At 36.1% G+C, this 21,927-nt stretch overlaps 2 protein-coding genes across 3 annotated transcripts; both read left to right on the forward strand.

Moving 5' to 3' along the window:
* Positions 1–545: 545 nt before the first annotated feature.
* On the forward strand, positions 546–2,252 carry LOC116163361 (antichymotrypsin-2-like). The gene is made up of 5 exons (XM_031477251.1): positions 546–706; positions 774–891; positions 946–1,731; positions 1,782–1,932; positions 1,979–2,252. The coding sequence occupies exons 2-5, from the start codon at positions 787–789 to the stop codon at positions 2,173–2,175; spliced, it is 1,239 nt and encodes a 412-aa protein (XP_031333111.1). The 5' UTR covers positions 546–706; positions 774–786; the 3' UTR covers positions 2,176–2,252.
* A 1,201-nt stretch (positions 2,253–3,453) lies between these two features.
* LOC116163360 (putative inactive carboxylesterase 4) lies at positions 3,454–20,848 on the forward strand. 2 transcript variants are annotated; one of them, XM_031477250.1, is made up of 10 exons: positions 3,454–4,884; positions 4,936–5,070; positions 5,122–5,407; positions 5,454–5,639; positions 9,284–9,480; positions 10,342–10,516; positions 19,642–19,808; positions 19,859–19,900; positions 19,954–19,985; positions 20,450–20,585. In XM_031477250.1, exons 1-9 carry the CDS (start codon positions 4,828–4,830, stop codon positions 19,963–19,965), a joined length of 1,257 nt encoding a protein of 418 aa, XP_031333110.1. In that variant the 5' UTR covers positions 3,454–4,827; the 3' UTR covers positions 19,966–19,985; positions 20,450–20,585. The 2 variants fall into 2 exon arrangements, with proteins under 2 accessions (XP_031333110.1, XP_031333109.1); XM_031477249.1 differs by adding an exon at positions 20,633–20,848 and having other exon boundaries at positions 3,455–4,884; positions 19,859–19,985.
* Positions 20,849–21,927: the final 1,079 nt, after the last annotated feature.

The following is a 21,927-nucleotide window of genomic DNA, read 5'->3' on the forward strand; positions in this document are numbered from 1 at the left end:
GAATACCCCCTTCATTTTCAATGAACTGTTGAACTAATTACTTTGTTGTAAAATAAATTCAAATCCTCGTGTTTCTCATTCTCAAAGGAAAAATGATGTTTTTGGGGCGATAAATTGACCCGTGGCGACTACATACTAGCTCTTTAACCGCAAGAACATCGATTGCAGGACAAACTATTTTTTAATACGTCAAATGGATTATGGGGTAACAATTCATTGTTCTACAAACAACGTTCCATGAAAATTTTCGTAAACTGGGTACAAAATCTTAGCCTACGGAGTACGGGGACATCTTTACGGAAAAATTTTAGTTTGCGAAAGTAATATGTTATTTGTTTATTGCTCCCAAGTACCAAGTCACATGATGGTATTTTCGATTTGACGTTTCGTAATTTCGATTTACCTACAAACGTTTCGGGAACATTCAAATTTTCCACAATACATCTGCGTCAATTGATGTAACAACAATTCTACTTCTTTTATCTATGGAGAGCGTAACCAGAAATATACGACGGTATTTCGAGAATGTGTTTGATTTAGTATAAAAAAAAACTATTAATATCGTTCGTAAATAAAATTCCTCGGATTACGTATTCTTGGATCCCTACTATTTTGATTATTTTTGTGTATATAAATCAATACTAAGGGGTTATCACGTTAATCGTACTTGGACAGTGTATCTAAAGCACCTTATCGCATCACAAAGGTTAGTCTCTATTATAACAGTTCTTACATTTTCATAATAAGTATCTACATACTGAATAGTTTAATAGTTTTAGGTTCGCAATGAAAATAATTATTTTACTGTCGTTTTGCGTTCTTCTGACGTGTGGAGAACAGTTGACGGAGTATCATGAAGGAAACGTTCAATTTACAACTAATGTGTACAGGGTAATGATATTGTAAAACAACCCATTATTGATGTTTCACAAACTATACTTGCAGGAATTAAGTAAATCCAGATCAGGAAATATACTAATGTGCCCGTTGTCAGTTGAAATCACGCTAGCGATGGTCTTCTTAGGAGCTACAGAAGAAACTGCCAGACAATTGTCTGTCGCCGCCAGTTTTCCAAATAATTTCGAGAAAGTTGAGGAAATGTTTTCTGAAGTAATACCACAACTAGAAAGTAGCGACAAATACACATTTGAAAGCGCAAATAAAATTTATGTCCAAGACAAGTTCAAGATAGCCGAAAACTACAAAGACGTGGTAACAAACAAATTTAAATCTGACATCGAAAACATTGATTTTGTAAATCCAACTGCTGCGGTTGTTATGAACCAGTGGGTTGCAAAGAAAACACACAACAAGATTACCAAGCTCATCAATCAAGACGATTTAGACTCAGACTCGCGATTAATGCTTCTAAATGCGATGTATTTCAAAGGTATTTGGGTAAACGGATTTAAAGAAAGCGACACGAAAGTCAAACCATTCTTCTTAAACAATACTCACTATATTAATACAGATATAATGTCAAATAAAGGACAATATAGATATCAACATGATCGTAAATTGAACGCCAAATTTTTGGAAATGAAATATAAAGGAGACGATGTTGTAATGGTTATTGCGTTGCCTGATAATCCTGAAGACTTGCACAAGTTGGAAGATAATTTGAATCAAGTTTTGAGAACCACATTTCCACATTCTGCTCGTACAGTAGATGTTCAAATTCCAAAGTTTGAAGTAAAGGACACCATCCCCTTTAAGACTATTTTAAAATCCGTAAGTATCCTTACATTACGGGTAGCACATTGATCACTTAAAAACTGCAGATAGGTGCGGTTCTTCCATTCCAAAACGGAGCAACTTTTGATCGTATGAAGGATGCCACAGAATTGGAACCTCTAAAAATTGCGCAGGTTATACAAAAAGCGACAATTGAGGTGGATGAAAAGGGATCTGTAGCTGCTGCAGCAACTGCAGGTATAATATCTGTTTCTGTTTCATCAACACACAAAATATATTTTAGTACACATGCAAATTTGGCGCAGCGCAAGGATATTAGACGTTAATTTCTACGCAAACCATCCGTTTATATATTTCATTAAACACAAGGTAGCTGGAATTACGTTTATTGGCAGATATAACGCACCAGAAGGTCCTGTTCATTCCGGAAACTATGAACCTCCCATAGACCCTGAATCTGCAAGAATGGTTGTTTTATAAATAATATTTACACAGTGTAACCACTAAGCTGTGGTGTAACATTGCGACATAAATAGAAATAAATAACCTTGAATGAACGAATATTTAATCAACAAATGAACTATGGGGTTAATAAAAGTTTTCTATCTTTGGAAACATTGGTTAACCATATAACGTGTTACATAATAAGTTGTGTTTGTTTGAAGTAGTGGTATCATACCATCTATTACCATCAGTATATATTAACACTTATTTCTTATGTAATTCTCTTTCAGGCATTGTGGAAAATATATAGGTATATGTACTCTTTTTTCCACTGATTCTTTTGCCGTTTGACGTTTGTCTCTGACCTTGGTGTTGGTGATCTCTTGTGCAACAGCTTTAATACAAAAGGTGCCCTATTAACGTTGATAATTTAGGGAAATTATTTACACCTTTAAGTAGGCTCTAAAAGTACTTTAGCTTTAGTAGGTTTGAGCGATTTCTCACCATTTTTGCATTTCATTTATTATTATTGATTTAGGACTTAATTACCATAGGTCTTATACAACTGTAATTTTTCTTAACAGGAAGCCTTCGACAGTTATATTTTATTTTATTGGCAGACAATTAATTTATTAAACCTGTACCCTCGTCAATAGCAGTATTTACCATTATTTGAGTCAGGTATAATACCTGACTCAAATAATGGTAAATGTCTATGCGGGAAAACAAGATTTGGTATGTACAGTGACTCATTTAGAACAGTGGATACAACCGGGTATCTCGTTTTTGATTGGTAGTTCCTTCTGGTCGCCATATTGAGGCTAAAATGTTATAGGTACTTTAGTATTAGTTTACACTTTTCTTTGAGTTCTTGCGAAATTCTGTGAATAAAGGCGCTGCTTAACTTAAGGTAAAATGTATATTGTGGACATACGACATATTCAAATACGGTTACTGTAGATACAGGTACTTACATATTTACCGCGTAATTAAGACCAAGATTTTACAAAATAACTTCAGAATTCAGTGAGACTCTCCTATCTAGTTACATTACCAGATAGATTTTATGAAAGCTAATATTTTTTAGCCTCAGAATGGTTAAGAAAATCCTTAAAATACGCATGATTATGTTTCGTGATTAGCAGGTAGATAAGGAAGGTCATTATTATTTGCCATGCCTTCGTGGTGCCTTTTATGTGATCTACACCATTTTTTGATAGTATGGCGAGACCACGCGAGACCAAACGAGACGAAACGAGACGAGACGAGACTGAACCAGGGCGAGACGAGACTTTAAGTTGGTCTCATCTCGTCTCGTCTTGCGGCAACACTATCTTTCGCCTAGTTTGCTTATTGTAGCTTTCTCTCCTGAAAATTACTCCCAACATCTGAATTCTCTGGAACTTTCCAGCAAAAGCAAACGTTAATTACCCTACAAATAAATTCAAATCAACCTTTTTTTTAGTTGGTTTCACTTTTATTTTTCAGGAGTCTTTACAAACTTGTTAGACTAATGTACGAAGCACCCGTTTTCTGCCCCGAAGTTCCATACCCGAAGGTATGATCACATCGTATATTTGTGAAATCGACCAGCTTTACTGAACACCCGGTATCTAGAAGCGTTTTAAGTTGGGCGCTTCGTTACTGAGTAATGTCTGACTTTACTTATTTGCTCTAGGAGACGGGCAGTGAGCTTTGCGTGTTTCATTTTGTTTAATTGTTTGCTTTACCACCGATAACGCAAGTGAATCGATCCTTTTTGCAATCATTCCTGAAGGGATTTTTAAATTGTTTTTACAGCCGCCGAAAGCTCCCTTGCCAGAGAAGAAAGGAGAGAATCATTCTTATTAAATTTTGGATCCGTTAATTATCGATTAATCGATTTTAGTTTTCTAATGGTACATGAAAATCCAGGATTAAAACCGGCAAGGTCGTGCAGTTTAAGGAAAATATCGGCTGATAACCGAGTGTGCCGCTTGACCGCACATTCCAAGGAACAAACACGGCATTTCTAGACTGCCGAATTTGGAGATTTCATTCCGACTATTTGCATAAGTATAATTAGCCGTAATTATTTAAATGGGTTACCACCGATTAAGTGGAGTATGCATCCGTTATCTGCGCGCTTAAAAGATTTGAAATACGACATCGGTCTCATTTTTTCCGATTACGGGGTAAGGAGTATTATTAAAAACAGTTTAAGTTTTTGAACGTACGAGTATAAGTGTGCGATATATGAATTCCAGTTACATCCTTCTCCGATCGTTCATTAGTTTCCGATGTTTCTCTCCTTTGGTCTCGTTCCCTTCCCTGTTTTCCGAAACTAAAAACAAATTGGGCAAGGAGGATAGGTAATAATTTTTTTCGCAGACATTAACGTGGAAATGTTCGTAAGTCGTCTACGATTACTTTTTAACTTATTATTGCAGAAGTTTTGGCATAATTTCCTTGTTCGGTTGATTATGTTTTTCTTTGTTTTCTTTTTTATATTGGTGTAATGAGCATCATTATCATAGCCTAATTTTTCCATTTAAACTGTGTATAATTACACATCGAGTAGATACCTTCGATATTTAGGTAGATAACGTTAACGTGTTAATTACAATGATAACTCTAAATTGTGTGTGCGATACCAACGAGTTTCCTATATCTAACTAGCACTAGTAGCTAGGTACGAATTCCTAGAAAATGTTATATGCATTATTTGTTTTCTATTCCTGTTTTCATCGCGTATTGTTGTCATCTGTAAGTCTCTAGAAGACAATTCTACTGTATTTACTAGGAATTACATAACAGGATTCAACTGTCCAAATAAAACAAGGTCCTACAATTGTTGGTTTAACCCTAAGAACGGAAGATCAACAGAAAACTTTCCATTCGTTTCGTGGCATACCATATGCCATACCACCAATCGGAGAACAAAGATTTATGGTATATTACGTCTTATTTCCTAACCACAGCATTTTTGCGTTACTTTTTCAGCCTCCAGTAGCACTCTCTAATTATGCATCTGTGATAAAAGCCTATAATGAAGGTCCCTCTTGCGCTCAGTCTACCATACCCTTCGTCACAATTGGAGAGGAAGACTGTTTGTATCTTAATGTTTATACACCGATGCTGAAATGCCATACTCAGCTCCCCGTTATGATATGGTTCCATGGAGGGTTTTTCGAAATTGGTGGACACACCTACCAAACGTATCATCCGGATTACTTTATGAACGAAGAGGTCGTGGTGGTTACTATTAACTATCGCTTAAATATACTAGGTATTTAAAGTATTTGCACGCTTACATGACGAACAACGTCTTGCAGGTTTTCTTAGTACTGAAGATATGGAAGCTCCTGGAAATTATGGACTAAAAGATCAAATACTTGCGTTAAAATGGGTCCAAAAGCATATTAAGTCTTTTTGCGGAAATGAAAGTAACATTACTGTGTTTGGAGAAAGCGCTGGGTCAATTTCAGTTTCTTACCTGACGCAAACACCTTTAACGAAAGGTAAAACAATTTCTTCTTCTTAGCCAGACAGACATCGAACATTTTTTTAAAAGAAGTTACTGGTAAAAATAGGTAATTAACGTGTGGTACATACCTGCATGTCAACGTTGCTGTATTTGCGTGTTGTTAGGTGAATGAAATAATTGCTTGGCAATCGCCCTGTTTGTGTGCTAGTGTATTTGCCATTTTGAATTTCGGTCACTGTAAGGAAACGGTCTAAGATTTTTACAATTTGACTGCAGTGCGTCGTTCTCTTGTTGGCTTGCACCAAAAATAAGAAATGTAGCCAAATCAATTTCCCTATGCCTTCACGGCAATGACGTAGGCAATCCACTACAAATTTAGCGAATAGTTTTAGAAGGATCGTTCTGGCCATTAGCTGCTATATTGACAATTGAAATTGATTGACAAATTAATTTATATAGGCACACCTAATAGTATATTATATACCAAGTATATTATATACTAAAGTGTGTTTTAATCCCGAGGATGCAGATTGTTGCCCGAAATATACTTGAGTTCTCATCTCTGCCACAGATGAAAGATTCTTACTTTAGCCAAAGAGTAACTAAGTATTCTTTGCTTTAGCCCAGGTTTCGAACACCCGACCTCCGGCTATTTATCCCAACGCTCTACCACTGAGCAGCACAGTCGGTCAATAGATGGACCTGGCATTACAAGGTATCTTGATTCTACAAACAAAATTCTTTCTTTCACATGTAAACTTTGACTTTGAAAATGCTATAAGGAACTATAGTGTCTATGCTATAACTGAATACATAAGTTTGATTTGAAGACATACAATAACGGTATAAAAGCGTTCACAAGTAATTGTAACAAGTTGTAGTATGGTTCCCAACACACTTTATTTGAAGACCAACACGGCAGTGCGGCGTATCTTGTTTGCCGAAGGGTCGTCAGTTAAAAAAGGAACCGGTATTATCTGGTCGTTCTTACTAAAAGATGCACCTGGCTGTGAGCTTCGATGGTCTTTTGTGGGATGTTCACTTAAGCGCTACGAGTGGGTTATTATGTCATGGGGCGGAACTCCTGTTACTGCATAATGTCGGTAACATAATGTATGCCATTTGCCATGTGAGTAAGCGTGAGGGTGGAGAACTAAGGGAGGTATATGATATGTTACAGACTCTCCCCGCTACCTCCTAACGACAACTCGACGAAGGAGGCAGGATTTATTTTCCTTTCTTTGGTAGCCTGTCCCGTTTTCTGATTGGCCGAACAGGCTCTGCGAAGTCGTTTGCATTGTAATGTTGTAATAGGCCAGTAAATGACCGTTTTGCCGTGTAATTTTTCGCGCCTCTACGGATTTGCTTCAAAATTTGGATTTAGGGTCCTCTTACCCTCTACTTCAAAGGTGAACTTGAGCCCAGGGTTGCTTTTACTTGGGGGGTGAATGCCACCCCTTCTCGTGGAGGGAAAAAAGATACCTTCAAAATAAGTCCGGAATTTTGAAAAATTGCCTACTGTAGTAAACTAAACTAATACACTAATAATTATTTGGCAAAAAAAGGCAATTTTTCAAAATTTCAAAAATTTTTTTTTACCTCAAAACTACATTTTTTTCAAAACTAACCACTTTGTTCCGGTCAAACTTACAGATCATATCAACCATACATAAATAAAGTAAACTGTAAAGCGGTAACGCTTAATTACAAGGGTGCTAATTAGGGGGTGATTTCCTCAATTCTTTACCAAAAAAAAGGACCAACTTTATTTTGAGCGTAACGCACTTAGTTTTGATGCTAGGAACTTTTCTTTAGATACAAAATGAAAGGTTTTTTCAAACACTTTAAAAAAGTATTTATAAGTTTTCCCCGAAAAGTGCTTCATTTTTTGGTTATTTCACGTTGAAGTATCCGATTGGAATTTGACGAATGAGAACCTACTTTTTATGAGCTACAACTTTGTTTCTACTGGGTCTACAGACTTCATATTAGACCATTTTGTTTGTTTTTTTATAAGCTATATTTTTGCTAAGAATACTTTTTTCGATACAATACTTACTTTTAGAGTTGTTTGCGAAAAACCGTCTGAAAACGTGGTTTTTTGTTGAAAAATGAACATTTTCACTCGCAAATAACTCTAATACTATTGACTTAGTGAAAAAACTCTATAGAACAAAAGTTGCTTAGAATTTATCAATTTCCGGACTTATTTTGAACATATCTTTTTCTCCCCCGAGAAGGGGTGGCATTCACTCCCCAAGTAAAAGCAACCCTGGGCTCAAGTTCAACTTTGAAATGGAGGGTAAGTAGAACCATAGACCAAATACATCTATGGTAGAACCTAAATCCAAACTTTCATGCGATTCGGTGGAGACGCGGAAAGTTACACAGTATCGCCGTATTCCACGTTCATTTACTGGCCTATAATGCTGAGACGTGGTATTTTCCGAGAGGAACTCCTGGGTTTTGTGGATTGGCTTTAACGCTTTAACGTCTCTGTTTTTCTTCTCTACCGGATTAGCCTGAAGATGGTATACAGAACTTAGTACTTGGTGAATGTTGAGGCAAAATGCGATGTGTTGCATGACGCTGCTGGCGCACTTAGTGCCGTTGTCACTGATGTGTGCCGAATCCCGGGCATAAGCGTTGGCATCAGCCGTCTGTGGGGCAACTAGTTTTATCCACTTTCCTTAGTTTGGTCCGGCAGGTGGGCAGTGGTCAATAGCGATTGCTTCGCATCATTGCTCATTATCATTCATTCTCTTAACCGTATGGCACTATGGCAGTCTAACTCTGACTCTGTACAGCCGTTCCGGGATGCATGGCCGCGGCCTGTGTGAAAAATGCAACTGTCGGTCACTTATTAAAACATCAGCATTCAGTCATTAGCTAAAAAGGCCGCTTAAGTCCTTATTATTTATGGCTATATTTCTTCGAAATTTTAACCAAAAATGCTTTTAGAAAAAGAAAATGTATCGCATATTGTAAACATTAGATTGATGTGTGCATGTGCAGGATGCGCATATTAACTATTTTATCGAGATTTATCGAGAGGTATATTTTTGAAATATTAATCACAAATGCTTCTGTTAAAGGCAAACATATCTCAAATTGTAAACATTAGATGTGCAGTTGCCAACTTCCTTATTTATGAAGATATTTCTTTAACCACTGATGCTTTTAGTAAAGAAAAACATATGGCATGTAGTAAAAATCGAAAACTACAGATGTGATTAGGAAAGGCAAACACATCGCCACATAGTAAAAATCAAATGCGCAGACTGCAAAATGCCGAATTTTTTACTTATGGAGCTCTTTCTGTCAAATTTTAGCCATAGGTGCTTCTAGTAAAAACAAACATATCGCATATAACATAAATTAAATATGCGCATGGGCGAACTGCGCATCGTCAACTTTCTTATTTATACAGATATTTCTTTGAAATTTTAACCATAGATGCCACTAGTAAAGAAAAACATACCTTTTAGAAAGTACTGATCAATGCATGGAAAATGCGCTGAAGTTACTCGCCTTAGGACGAAAACCTTTTTACTTGTTTTTCGTTTAAGTCGCCTAAAAGCGGGTTAAGTGTAAGGTAAGCAACTGGAGTCTTACGCATGAAATTCAAACGATCCTCATTTCTAAAGGATTACTTCATAATAATTAATTAATTTGCAGGGCTATTCAATCGTGCTATACTTCAAAGCGGAACATCACTGTGTCCGTGGGGTTTAACTAGAAACCCAAAGTTAGTGGCTTTCGGGATAGGAAGAATGCTCAAATTGAATATTTCATCTAGCGCATCCTTGGTACACGATTTGAGAAGAATAAAATATGAAGAACTGATTGCCGCGGCTACAATATATCAGTTGAAGGTATGTAGGGTCTAAAAGTGAAGTTGCGGTAAAGACCTAGAGGGGATCCACACAAATGCTTTTTACAATTAAACTGAAGGTCCAAAAGTTTTCGTTTAATTTTTTCAGCATCAATAATAATACATAGGAGGATACAATTAATAGGGTTGCCTAGGTTTTTGCACGTGGCCTTACGGACTTTCTAAAAATGTTTCCTAATCTCCTATTCCAAGAAGTCACATCTCGGTAAGGCCAAAAATGCGCATCTCGCCATAATTTGTTATGTGGATATTTTTGAACATGAAAATAACAAGACGAAACTTGATTTTTCAAAAATTAAAAAAATCAACCACAACACTTGCCACAATGAAAAACCGTTGTTTCTAATGAATCTGCTAATTACACGCCCTAAAGCGCGTTTTACATGCTGAAAGTTTTTGTGAAACCAGAAATTCTCTTAGCCGAGGGCATGCGCATAATAGTTGCTTGTGTTCTTCTATCAAGTTTTCCATTCGGTCGCGAAATATTTCACTTTCAGCTGAAATTTTAGGGCTCCAAGTTTCTGATTGAGCATTTTAAATTAAATCCTTCTTACTTCCGGAGATATCCGAAAAAAGATGGCCTTAGTATTGATTATTAGGAAAAACCAAGAGCACTTTTTTACGGCATTTTCTATGGTTTTTAAGAAAACGATTTTACTTTTCCAATGGGACGTTTAGCTTTTAAGTCCATAAACACCTTGGCCATCTTGGTCTCAAACAATCTCAACCCTTTTTGGTATTTTAATTTTTATTGTTTATTATGTAGTATCTTGTATCTATAATTTTGCGAAGAATACGTTTGTGCCAATGCAAAAAGATTGTGCTTTCTTACACTTTTTAGACATTATTACTGGAAACAACATTTAGCGGATTTGTGTTTGGACCATCTATAGAACCTCGGCACGACAATGCGGTATTAACCACACCTTCACACCACAATCTACTGAACGGAGGTTACCATATGATTCCTTACATCATTGGTTTCAACTCGGGAGAAGCGTTTCCCTTCATAAAAAGTAAGTATCATCTACTTCACTTGATTCCTAGTGGCACAAAAATCTAATAAGCATGGGTACTGAAGAATCTTTGATTATATTCCCTTTAGTCAAAATGTGCATATATAAATTTATTTTCGGGAATTCTTAATTATTTAGAATGAAAAAACACTGATCAAGTGGAACTAGGTAGCTTGGTTATCACTGGTGATTCAAATCTAAAGATCTAATATCATAAGCAATTCACTAAGAAAGTAAAATAATGGTGAACGGACTTTTCGTGAAAATGTGAGCAAACTACCCTATTCAAATAAAAACTGTATGCAAGCTTCTGCTTTCAACTGTCGCTGATAGGCATTGGTAATATGACATTTTTGTTTGTTTGCAATTTAAAGTCTTTGTTCCTCCCATCCTTTTACATTCGTCTTATTCAACTGGTGGTTTCTCAATCCTCTCTTTTCATATGCATCAATTAAATATGGTTAATCCACCCCCTCAGTGGCGTAACTACAATGCTTCCAAGGTACGCAATGAGGACGGGCCCCGACTTAAAAGGGGCCCTGACAAAAATATACAGAAAATTTAACTCGTTTATACAACATTCTGAAGAAAATTGAAAATTTCCCTCTATCAATGGTATGCTTCTATTAATTCTTTACATATTTTCCGTTACTAAAGGAAGAGATAAAAAGTAAAAAAGCGTAATGCAAGTGCTGGCTAATGTTTTTGTAGGACTAATACACACAAATTTGGTTAGGCACAACAAGCAAGTAATAAGGAATTAAAACAATACAAACACAGACATCTCTGAACACATAAATAGTTATTTGTTTCATTAGTACAAAAAATGTCAGTTTTCGGGACGAGGAAGATAGTTGCTGGACGGCGCGTTAGCGGAGTCCAGCAACCTTCCGAGTCCCGAAAACGCATTTTTTGTACGAATAAAACATAAAATTTTTTCTCCAACCCCCTTTACTTCAAATTATATTCGAATTTAGATTCAGTCACAGTTTCACTACTATAGTATAAGAACTTCTGCTTTCTTGTCCTCACGTGTCATGCCACTCTAGTTTTTAGGTTAACTTATAACCTATTCGTTCTTACTTCTTACTTCTCACCTCTCGCGACTTTGTAGGGAGCAAATCTAAGGTAGCATGTTCTGCCGTTTCTATAATCTCTGGTGGAGTGCAATCCATGTCGCCAGTTTCAGTCATTTCTATTGTATACACAATTAATATTGTTATATTTTGTATTGAAATAAAAAACTTACCATACAGTTTTTTAATTAAAATTAATTGCAATTAACTTTTTCAAATTTTGAATTCAAAATGACAGATAATAATGCAATGGGTCTGAAGTAGATGGCGTTACGCGCGACGGCGGGTTGTATACGTATGAAAATTACGTTGACCGAATATGTAAATTACGTTACACATGGTTTAAATAAAAATAGCGAGCGTAAATCATTTTCAATACATGTACCTACATACGTATAGGTAACAGCATTATTTGCATTGAATATGCAAAAATATTTGATTTGTATGTGCAGAAATATCTTACAACCTGCAATGTAAAACGATGTCAATGTGACATATCTCCGTGATTGTAATTTTTTAATTGGCCAACTTTCAAGGTCATTTTCTTTTTGGTACTGGTACTAGGACCAAAAGTATCCTCTTTTTGTACAGTTGCCATGGTGAAAGCGATTAATCCGCAAAACGTCAATTTTACTATTGCAAACTCATCCAAACCCGCATCCAAGGCGGACAGGATGTAAATAACTTTGCGATTGAAAACAGCCTGCTTATTCGATATGTCGGAAGGAAACGTCTTAAGAGGGTGGTAGTTCCAGAGAAATTGTACAATTTAATTATATATTACTACCACGATTCAAAAATGGGGAACCATAACTCTATTACTAAAACCTATAGGTCGGTGGCTAAACGATTTTGGTGGAATGGGATGTATAAAAGGATTAAGGATTATATTTTAAGTTGCCACTTGTGTCAAACGTGCAAACCCCTTAATATTCAAGTTAACGCTCACCTTGCTAGTACCCCACCAACTGCTGTTTGGGATAAGGTGTACATTGACTATGTAGGTCCAGTTATTTCCTCCGGTATCTTGTTCATAATTTTGCGAAGATACAATGTTAAAGGTGACACTTTTTAGACATTATTACTGGAAAAACATTTACACCTTAAGAAACGCAATGGGTATTCCACACCTTCACCCACAATCATGAACGGGGTATACGTATGATTCCTTACATCATTGGCTTCAACTCGGTGAAAGCGTGTAACAAAATCTAAGTATCAACTTCACTTGATTCCAGTGGCCATGCAACTAAATCTTGGGTATCAAGAATCTTTGATTTTTTTTAGTAAAATATGCATATATAAATTTATTTTCCTGAACAATCTTTAAATGAAAAAACACTAGACCAAGTGGAACTAGAATCCTTCCTATCCGTCCCAAAAAAGTGGAATTCATAACAATTCAGAGAGTCAAAAAGGCAAAAAAATTTTATAAAAAGGGAAACTACCCAAATTCAAATCAAAAGGTATGCAAGCAGTTTGCAACTGTCGCATACCTTGGTAAATGACATTTTTGTTTGTTTGCAATTTAAAGTTTGTTCCTCCCATCCTTTTATTCGTGCTTAACAACGAAATTTCCAATCCTCTCTTTTCATATGCATCAATTAAATATGGTTAATCCACCCCCTCAGTGGCGTAACTACAATGCTTCCAAGGTACGCAATGAGGACGGGCCCCGACTTAAAAGGGGCCCTGACAAAAATATACAGAAAATTTAACTCGTTTATACAACATTCTGAAGAAAATTGAAAATTTCCCTCTATCAATGGTATGCTTCTATTAATTCTTTACATATTTTCCGTTACTAAAGGAAGAGATAAAAAGTAAAAAAGCGTAATGCAAGTGCTGGTGTTTTTGTAGGACATACACACAAATTTGGTTTTAAGGAATTAAACAATACAAACACAGACATCTCCACCATTAGTACAAAAAATGTCAGTTTTCGGGACAAATTAGTAATCATTTTTTGTACGAATAAAACATAAAATTTTTTCTCCAACCCCCTTTACTTCAAATTATATTCGAATTTAGATTCACACAGTTTCACTACTATAGTATAAGAACTTCTGCTTTCTTGTCCTCACGTGTCATGCCACTCTAGTTTTTAGGTTAACTTATAACCTATTCGTTCTTACTTCTTACTTCTCACCTCTCGCGACTTTGTAGGGAGCAAATCTAAGGTAGCATGTTCTGCCGTTTCTATAATCTCTGGTGGAGTGCAATCCATGTCGCCAGTTTCAGTCATTTCTATTGTATACACAATTAATATTGTTATATTTTGTATTGAAATAAAAAACTTACCATACAGTTTTTTAATTAAAATTAATTGCAATTAACTTTTTCAAATTTTGAATTCAAAATGACAGATAATAATGCAATGGGTCTGAAGTAGATGGCGTTACGCGCGACGGCGGGTTGTATACGTATGAAAATTACGTTGACCGAATATGTAAATTACGTTACACATGGTTTAAATAAAAATAGCGAGCGTAAATCATTTTCAATACATGTACCTACATACGTATAGGTAACAGCATTATTTGCATTGAATATGCAAAAATATTTGATTTGTATGTGCAGAAATATCTTACAACCTGCAATGTAAAACGATGTCAATGTGACATATCTCCGTGATTGTAATTTTTTAATTGGCCAACTTTCAAGGTCATTTTCTTTTTGGTACTAGGACCAAAAGTATCCTCTTTTTGTACAGTTGCCATGGTGAAAGCGATTAATCCGCAAAACGTCAATTTTACGTACCGAACACTGTCACAAAATAGCGTCTTATTCAGCTGGTTGGAGAAAAACTCTTTTATTGTATTGTATGTAGGTACTTACAGCGCAATACTATATCACCAAATCACTGTATACACACCCTCTCTTTCTGAAGTTGGTAACAAGTATTCTATTCTTCTATATCCGGTGTCGTCACTCGTCGGCGGCTGTCAGCACGTATGGGGGAAACCCGACCGATCACGGATCATCACGAAACCAAAGACATCGTCAAAGCTCCTTCTTACAGTTTTATTTACGAAGGGCAATGCACCTGTTTTTTTACAATTGCAGTCCGAAGAAAATTCTGAATCATTGTTAACGGAGGGTAAATATAAACGAAAAGTCTGGAGCAATATCTGCAATATACAAACACTAACAATCCGAGGAAGTCACCCTTTTTTTTTTTTATTTATAATTAAAGAGCTTCGACTGCAAAATATGCCATTAGCTCTTGTACGGTTAGATTTTTTCAAATAAAGATATGTTTTTGAGGAACGACATTGTATTTGAGCGTCCCTCACCAAGGGCATCCTTTAGGTTATCTTTTATGCTATACAATTTTCTTTGATTAGTGTATTCTGTACATTCTAATATTATATGTTTGACAGTGATAATTTTTTTACAACGTTCGCAATAAGGAGGGTCGTCCTTAGTGATAAGATGCAAATGAGTTAATCGCGTATGGCCTATTCGCAGTCGGGTCCAGACTACAGATTCTCTTCGGTTTTGGAGGTAGGTTCTCTTCGATTGCCGCGAGACTTCTGGCTTAATTTCTTTTAGTTTGTTGGCAGTTGCGGACCATTCTTCTTGCCAAGCGGCTTGGAGGACTTGTTTGTAGTGGCTCTTTAAATCACCAAGGGTAGTGTCGTTGATTTCCGCTGCTTCCGGAGAGGCGGATGCTGTTATTGCTGCCCGATCTGCCTTTTCATTCCCTTTGATTCCTACATGGGATGGAATCCAGCAAAACCTTACATTTTTCTTAATCGAAACTGTGTGTGCATACTGAGCCAGTATTTTGTCGCTTATTTCGTTGTTGGGGTCGTATTTTTGAATAGATTGTAAGGCACTTAAAGAGTCACACACAATTAAACAGTTTATAATATTATCTCTTTTAGCTACATAGATAAGAGACTGTAAGATAGCGAAAAGTTCTCCACTATATGCACTACTGATATGCGGTAATTTAAATTGCAGTTTTTCGAATTTGTCTATTACCGCGCAGCCTACACCGTCGCTAGTTTTCGAACCGTCCGTGTAAATTATGTGGTAGGTTCGGAACTATGTTGATATTAGTTCTTTGAAAGTTTTGTAGGAAGGTATTGCTGTAGTCGTGTTTAGGATAAGGAAGCATATCATAATTAACGTTTGGGATTCTCATTGCCCAAGGAGGGATTATTGAAGTATTTTGGTTACATTTTGTTTTCTTGATTTTTTCCTTTAGTTTTTCCAATATTTTGATGCATCTAAAATTTATGTTGTTATTACATGACTTATTTGAGTTTTTGTTATGTTGGATGAGGAAATGACAGTGGTTGGGATTGTTTGGATTTGAGATACTTGTATATGCGTAGTTTAAAGTTAAGTATTGTCTTCTAAAACGTAGCGGTAATTCCGATGATTCGCATAGTACGCTTTCCTTAGGGCTTGTTCTAAAGAAACCATTAGCGATTCGTAAGGCTGTATGTTGGATGGCGTCGATCGGTTTTAATAAATATGCTTTTGCCGCGCCATACACGATGCAACCATAGTCGATTTTGGAGAGGATCGTAGACTTGTAGAGAGAAGTTAAAGTCGAGCTGTCTGCTCCCCAGTTGTGATTAGATAGAACTTTCATGATGAAAGTCTGTTTGCATTCGTTTTTTAAGTTATTGAGATGTTTCGTCCATTTCAATTTTTTATCAAATGTTATTCCTAGATATTTACAGCATTCGGAGTATTTTATTGGATGAGAGTTTAGGTACAGAGGAGGAGGAGGCAAATTTTTCTTTTTTGTCGAAAATAGCATTGCTTTTGTTTTCATGGTGGAGAATTTAAATCCAGTCGCTTTTGTCCACTCTTCGAACTTGCCGATCGTTTCTTGAAGAAATTTTCCGGAAGCGTCACGGTTTTTCCCTCGACAGTATATTATTATATCATCTGCGTATAAGGAGATTTTGACTGGGTCTTGTACCTTGCTTGCGATGTCATTTATCCCTACTAGAAACAGTGTCACGCTTATTATCGATCCTTGCGGGACACCATTTTCTTGTTTAAATTTTTTGGATAGCGTGTTGTTTACCCTGACTTGAAAATATCTATCTTCTAAAAAGGTGCGTATGTATTCCAGTATATTGCCGTCTATTCCGTATGTCTGTAACAATTCGACTATTCTCGTTCTGTACACCATCTCATACGCCTTTTCAATGTCAAAGGTCACTGCAATTGTCTCTTGATTGTTTGTAAACCCGTTTCTTATTTCTGTTTCTAATCCCACAATGGCGTCAAGGACTGAACGTTTTTTGCGGAAACCACTTTGGTATTTGGTCAATATATTTTTGTGTTCCAATGCCCATACAATTCGTTTATTTACTATTTTTTCCATTATTTTACCCATGCAGCTGGTTAACGAGATTGGCCTATAGTTTCTGGGATCTGTGTTGTTTTTTCCTGGTTTAGCGAGGGGTATTACGACAGCTTCTCTCCAAGAAAAAGGGAATGTGTATTTAGTCCAAATATAATTATAGATTTTCAGTAGAAATTGTCTCCCGTACTCTGAAAGTTTTTGTAACATGGCATAGGGTATACCGTCTATTCCCGGGCTCGACGATTTAGCGGTTTTCAATGCTTCTTCTAGTTCTATAAGAGTCAGTGGCTTGTTTATTGGTTCCTTGTTGCCGAGGTCGATATGTAACTTATCTGTTCCTCGTTCGGTTTTAAATTTTAAGAAACCTTTTTCGTAATTTTCGTTACTTGAGTTTTTGCAAAAGTTCTTCCCCAGTACCTAATTCTGACATTTCGTGTGGGTCACTTATTATTTTATCGTTGTCGACTAGTACTTTAATATTGGTGTTGTTGGAAGTTCCTTTTATTTTTTTGATTTTGTTCCAAATTTCGGATACCGTTGAAGTGCTATTCATGGAAGATACGTATTCGGTCCATGATTTGCGTTTACTCTCTTTGATCGCTCTTCTTTTTATTGCCCTATGTCTTTTGTAGGTAATCATGTTTTCTACAGTTTTGTTGTTTCTATATGTATTGAAACTAGCTTTGTATCGCCTGATATGTATTTCTACCTCTTTATTCCACCAAGGTACTTGCCGTGTTGTACTAGTAGGAGGTTTTGTTTTTTGTATCGATGAGTTAGCCGCATTTTTGATGATGGTAGTGAAAGAACTTATGACGGAGTCGATGTCATTGCCAATTTCCAGAGAGTTTTGAATTTGAACAATTTAAATTTTACTTTAATCTGATACAAAATTTGATATACTCAAAAGTAGCCAACTCAAATAGATTTAAAAGCATCCCATTTGTGAAAAATAACATTCCGAAGTCTCTTACATAAAGTAAATGAAATACTTTGTTAATTAGCGGCACCTTCTCCAATCTAGAAGGTATCTGGGTATCCTAGATACTGTAACTGAAGTTGTATTTCGAGATGAATGCCGCTAAGTAATTTTAACACTCCAGAATTTACGTCTGCACGAACGAAACAGTTAAAGGCAGATTCATATACAAACAATTGATGTCGCGAATCAAGATAAACGAGTTTAAACATCGAAAGAACTGACCAATATTAATTAAATCAAAATAAGAACAACATTTAAAGTGAAACAATTAAATAACAAGAAAATTCAAGGGTTACCTACCCTTTGTTACAAATAGCTAAAGTCAATACAAGTCACAATAAAACAAAGAGTTACCATTAAAATTAAGTCATTATTACCTTTTGTTATGGCACAGTGACGCTAAATTTTACAATGGACCTGTGAACCAATGAATTACAAAATACAAAATCAGCAAAGCTAAATAAAGACACTATTTTCTTCATATACAGATTAAAAATTACTGATATAAGGAAAGGGCCCCCAAATATTTTTGAAGACGGGCCTCTAAAATGAAGTTACGCCACTGCACCCCCTCCAAGTTTCCTCTGATGAAGTGATGACAGTCAGTTACCTTTTCTTCCTTTTCTGTTTCTTCGTTTTCTTTCATCGCTCCTTTCACTGCCCTCTTCCATTTGCCCGATTAAGAGTTCCAATCTCCTCCCTTCGACATCCCCGGTGCGTCATTTTGTCCGCCCATTTCTTCCTATCTTCACTTGCCTGTTGGTTTGTTGGCGATAAAACCTAGAACGAAATGCAAATGCTCACATTGCTCCTCGGTTCGGTGAACTTCTACTATAATAAGAATTAGTGAATCTTTTGACCCTGTGGCGAGCGTGGTGTGGAACTTTCATCTCTATATTTCCTACTCTCGGCGATTGGGTCTATAGTTTCCTCTTCCTCTTCGATTGTTGTATCCTCTTCGTATAAAAATTATTTTTCTTGATCTTTTCTCTCTTGTTGATTTCAATTATTCTTCGGTCACTGTCATGGGGAGATAGTGCTGTTTTAGTGATACTGAATAATCGAGAAAAACAACAACAATATCGGAATTCAGCGGAAAGCAGCCTACAACGCGATAAAACAATTGTTTATAAATACATTTATGAGTTGTACACCAGAAGTTGCGTTCTGGTCACAGCTTCCAATCAGAACGGACATTATCTTCCCCCAGCTGTACTCTGCACGGACCGACTATAGACTTCTCGCTGAGACCGTTTCTTCGACTTCGAATTCAAATTGACCCTATATGAAACCTATATAAGCGTTCACCAAAACCACTAACATCATCCAACGACCGACCGCCTTCGGATCAACCCTCAGAGTAGGCAGATTGAGGCTCACTTTTCGTACCACTACTCCTTAGTAGTTTGATACGCGCCATTTGACTCTGTATTCTATATATATATATATGTTGTTTTTTTACTGACTGTATATAGTGTAATATGTGTTTTTTTAAAACACCACATTATTCTACCTGGTAACAAACGATCTTCCACCGTGGAAATTAATTCTTCCTTGGAAATGCTGCAAAAATCTTTGTCCGCAGCTTGACGGTGGCTCGATGGGGATAATGGGCATTCACGATTTAACAAAATAAATAAATGTTATTCAAATCGACCTATCAGCTACTACCTTTGCAGTAGTAGTTATCTAGTTACGACATTTTCATAAATACTTAATATATTTTTAGTCATTGGTGAATATATCAACTGGTATTTGCATAGGTTCCGATTATTTCCTAATGCTTTGGTTCCTATCAGTATGAACATAAGGAATGAACTTACACGGCACTTCGTGAACAGACACATTAAGCATCACTATTTCAAAAATGTATCTGATAATATCAGCATTCTCAACGTAAGTAGCAATTTAAACGACAACTTTTATAATTTTGCACATTTTTGCAGTACTTCAACGACAATGAATTTATACGGCCTATTCTGGAAAGCGTAAGATTGTATTCGGAGAATTCAAACGTATTCATGTACGTATTCTCTTACAGAGGATCTTTTAATACTCCAATAACGGACAAAGGTAATTATTTTGTGTAACTGTCCTTACCTTCCATATTGATCCCCAACAATTGCAAATCTACTCCTATTTTGACAGTGTTCTTTTTAATACTTCTATCTCTCCGTCAAATAGGCAATCTATTTCACAAACGTAAAATATTCTATCGGCACGCCTTACACATCTTGTAATGGCCTCTGATGCTAAATAAGGGGAACGCGATTGGGTTTACATAAAAAACTAAAAAACATAAAAAGAATTGCCACTAGCTGTCTTGAATGTTAAAAACTTATCTCTATTCAGCTAGCTCTTTTAATCAAAAATCAAGGTGGAGCTTAAAGAAAATGTAGGTCAACAAACAATCAAAGAAATTGTACCTACACGTTTAACTATCCTATTCTGAAGGATCGTAACTAACTTCAATACTACCTATTGTACCTATGTCGAATATAACTGATAGTTCTAGCTTATATTATTGTTTGTTTCAGATACCGGATTAGTTGGTCACGGTGAGGAGTTGTCGTATTTATTTCGTAACACATTCGCGCCAATTACTTTAAATAAAAAGGACCAAACAACTCGATACAGATTAATTAAATTATGGACGAACTTTGCAAAAACGGGGTATTTTGCATTTTAATAAGGAATGGATATAATTTTTCTAATTTCAGGAATCCTACACCGGAAAAAGATACACTGTTGGAAAGTGTGATTTGGGAGAATTGGACCAAAAGCAACATGGTTTACTTAGATATTGGTCCGAATATAAGTCTCGGAAGACATTTTCCAATAGAAAACTTTCGATTTTGGAACAGTTTATTTAATTTATATGGAAATCCACCATTTAGTACATACTAATTTGATAATAACAACCTTGTACACCTTTTGATGCGAGTTTTAATTACCTACCATTTTGTGTTATGCTTATGAGCCGAACCTCGAGTGGTAATTTTCTTACAAAACCCATCTATGAATATAGATTGATAGTTCTCGGCGAGTGGATCACAGTAAATGTGCGCCTCATTTTGATTGAGGAGTGTCTCTGAGAGGTCATATACTCGTATAATATACAGTGATATTTAAAAAGGCCAATTCATACTATAGCTCAGGTGACGCTCTGCTAACGCTCCCCTCAAAATATTGTAACATGCTATTTCAATAGGGATATTCACATTTGACGGTCAGGTCACGGTCAGAACATGTTCATAGAAATACCCACACGCTACAATAATTGACCGGCCCGTGAGCGGACCGCGATCTAACCGATAATGTGAATTGACCTTTAAGAAGTAGACATAGGGATTTCTGTGTTTTATTTTTGCCTATGCCATTGACTAATAGGGTATTAGTCAATGCCTATGCCTACATCTAAGCATTGAATAAAAAATTAATTTTTTTACATAGTGATTATCGGTCTTTTTTTAACGAAAAAACGTACGGATTTTTACTATGCGTTTCAATGGAGTTTAGTCCTGTCTATGAACAATAGCATCCATTTTTTAGTGAATCGCGAATGTCAATAAAATTATTCAATTGTGGGTTATTATTCGCCCTCATTAATCAAACTGCAAATTCATGAAAAAAGTATCACTTTCAAAACTAGTTGTACAAATAACTATTTTCTACAACTGTCAAAAATCCTGTCATTTTCTGAAGAATTTCGAAACGCGAAGTAGGTACTAGATTTTTAAACGGTTAATGAATAAATAAGGTTGCTCTTGACAACGTGCGCGAAACCGTCAACAATGAAAAAAAGTATACCTACAGCAAATTTAATTAACAATCAGTTCAGTTGTAGCAAAAATACTGTATATATCGCTAGCGCGAAGTTATTTCGCGCTCTTGTTATACAATAGTTATTTATATAACATTCATCAACGTACCCTTCAGCGACCGTGGATGACTTCCAACCACCATGTTTCTTTAGTGTCATCAAATCTACCCCAGATTCAACTAAAAGTGTAGC

Source organism: Photinus pyralis, unplaced genomic scaffold (assembly GCF_008802855.1).
Source record: "Photinus pyralis isolate 1611_PpyrPB1 unplaced genomic scaffold, Ppyr1.3 Ppyr1.4_LG2, whole genome shotgun sequence".
NCBI lineage: Eukaryota > Metazoa > Arthropoda > Insecta > Coleoptera > Lampyridae > Photinus > Photinus pyralis.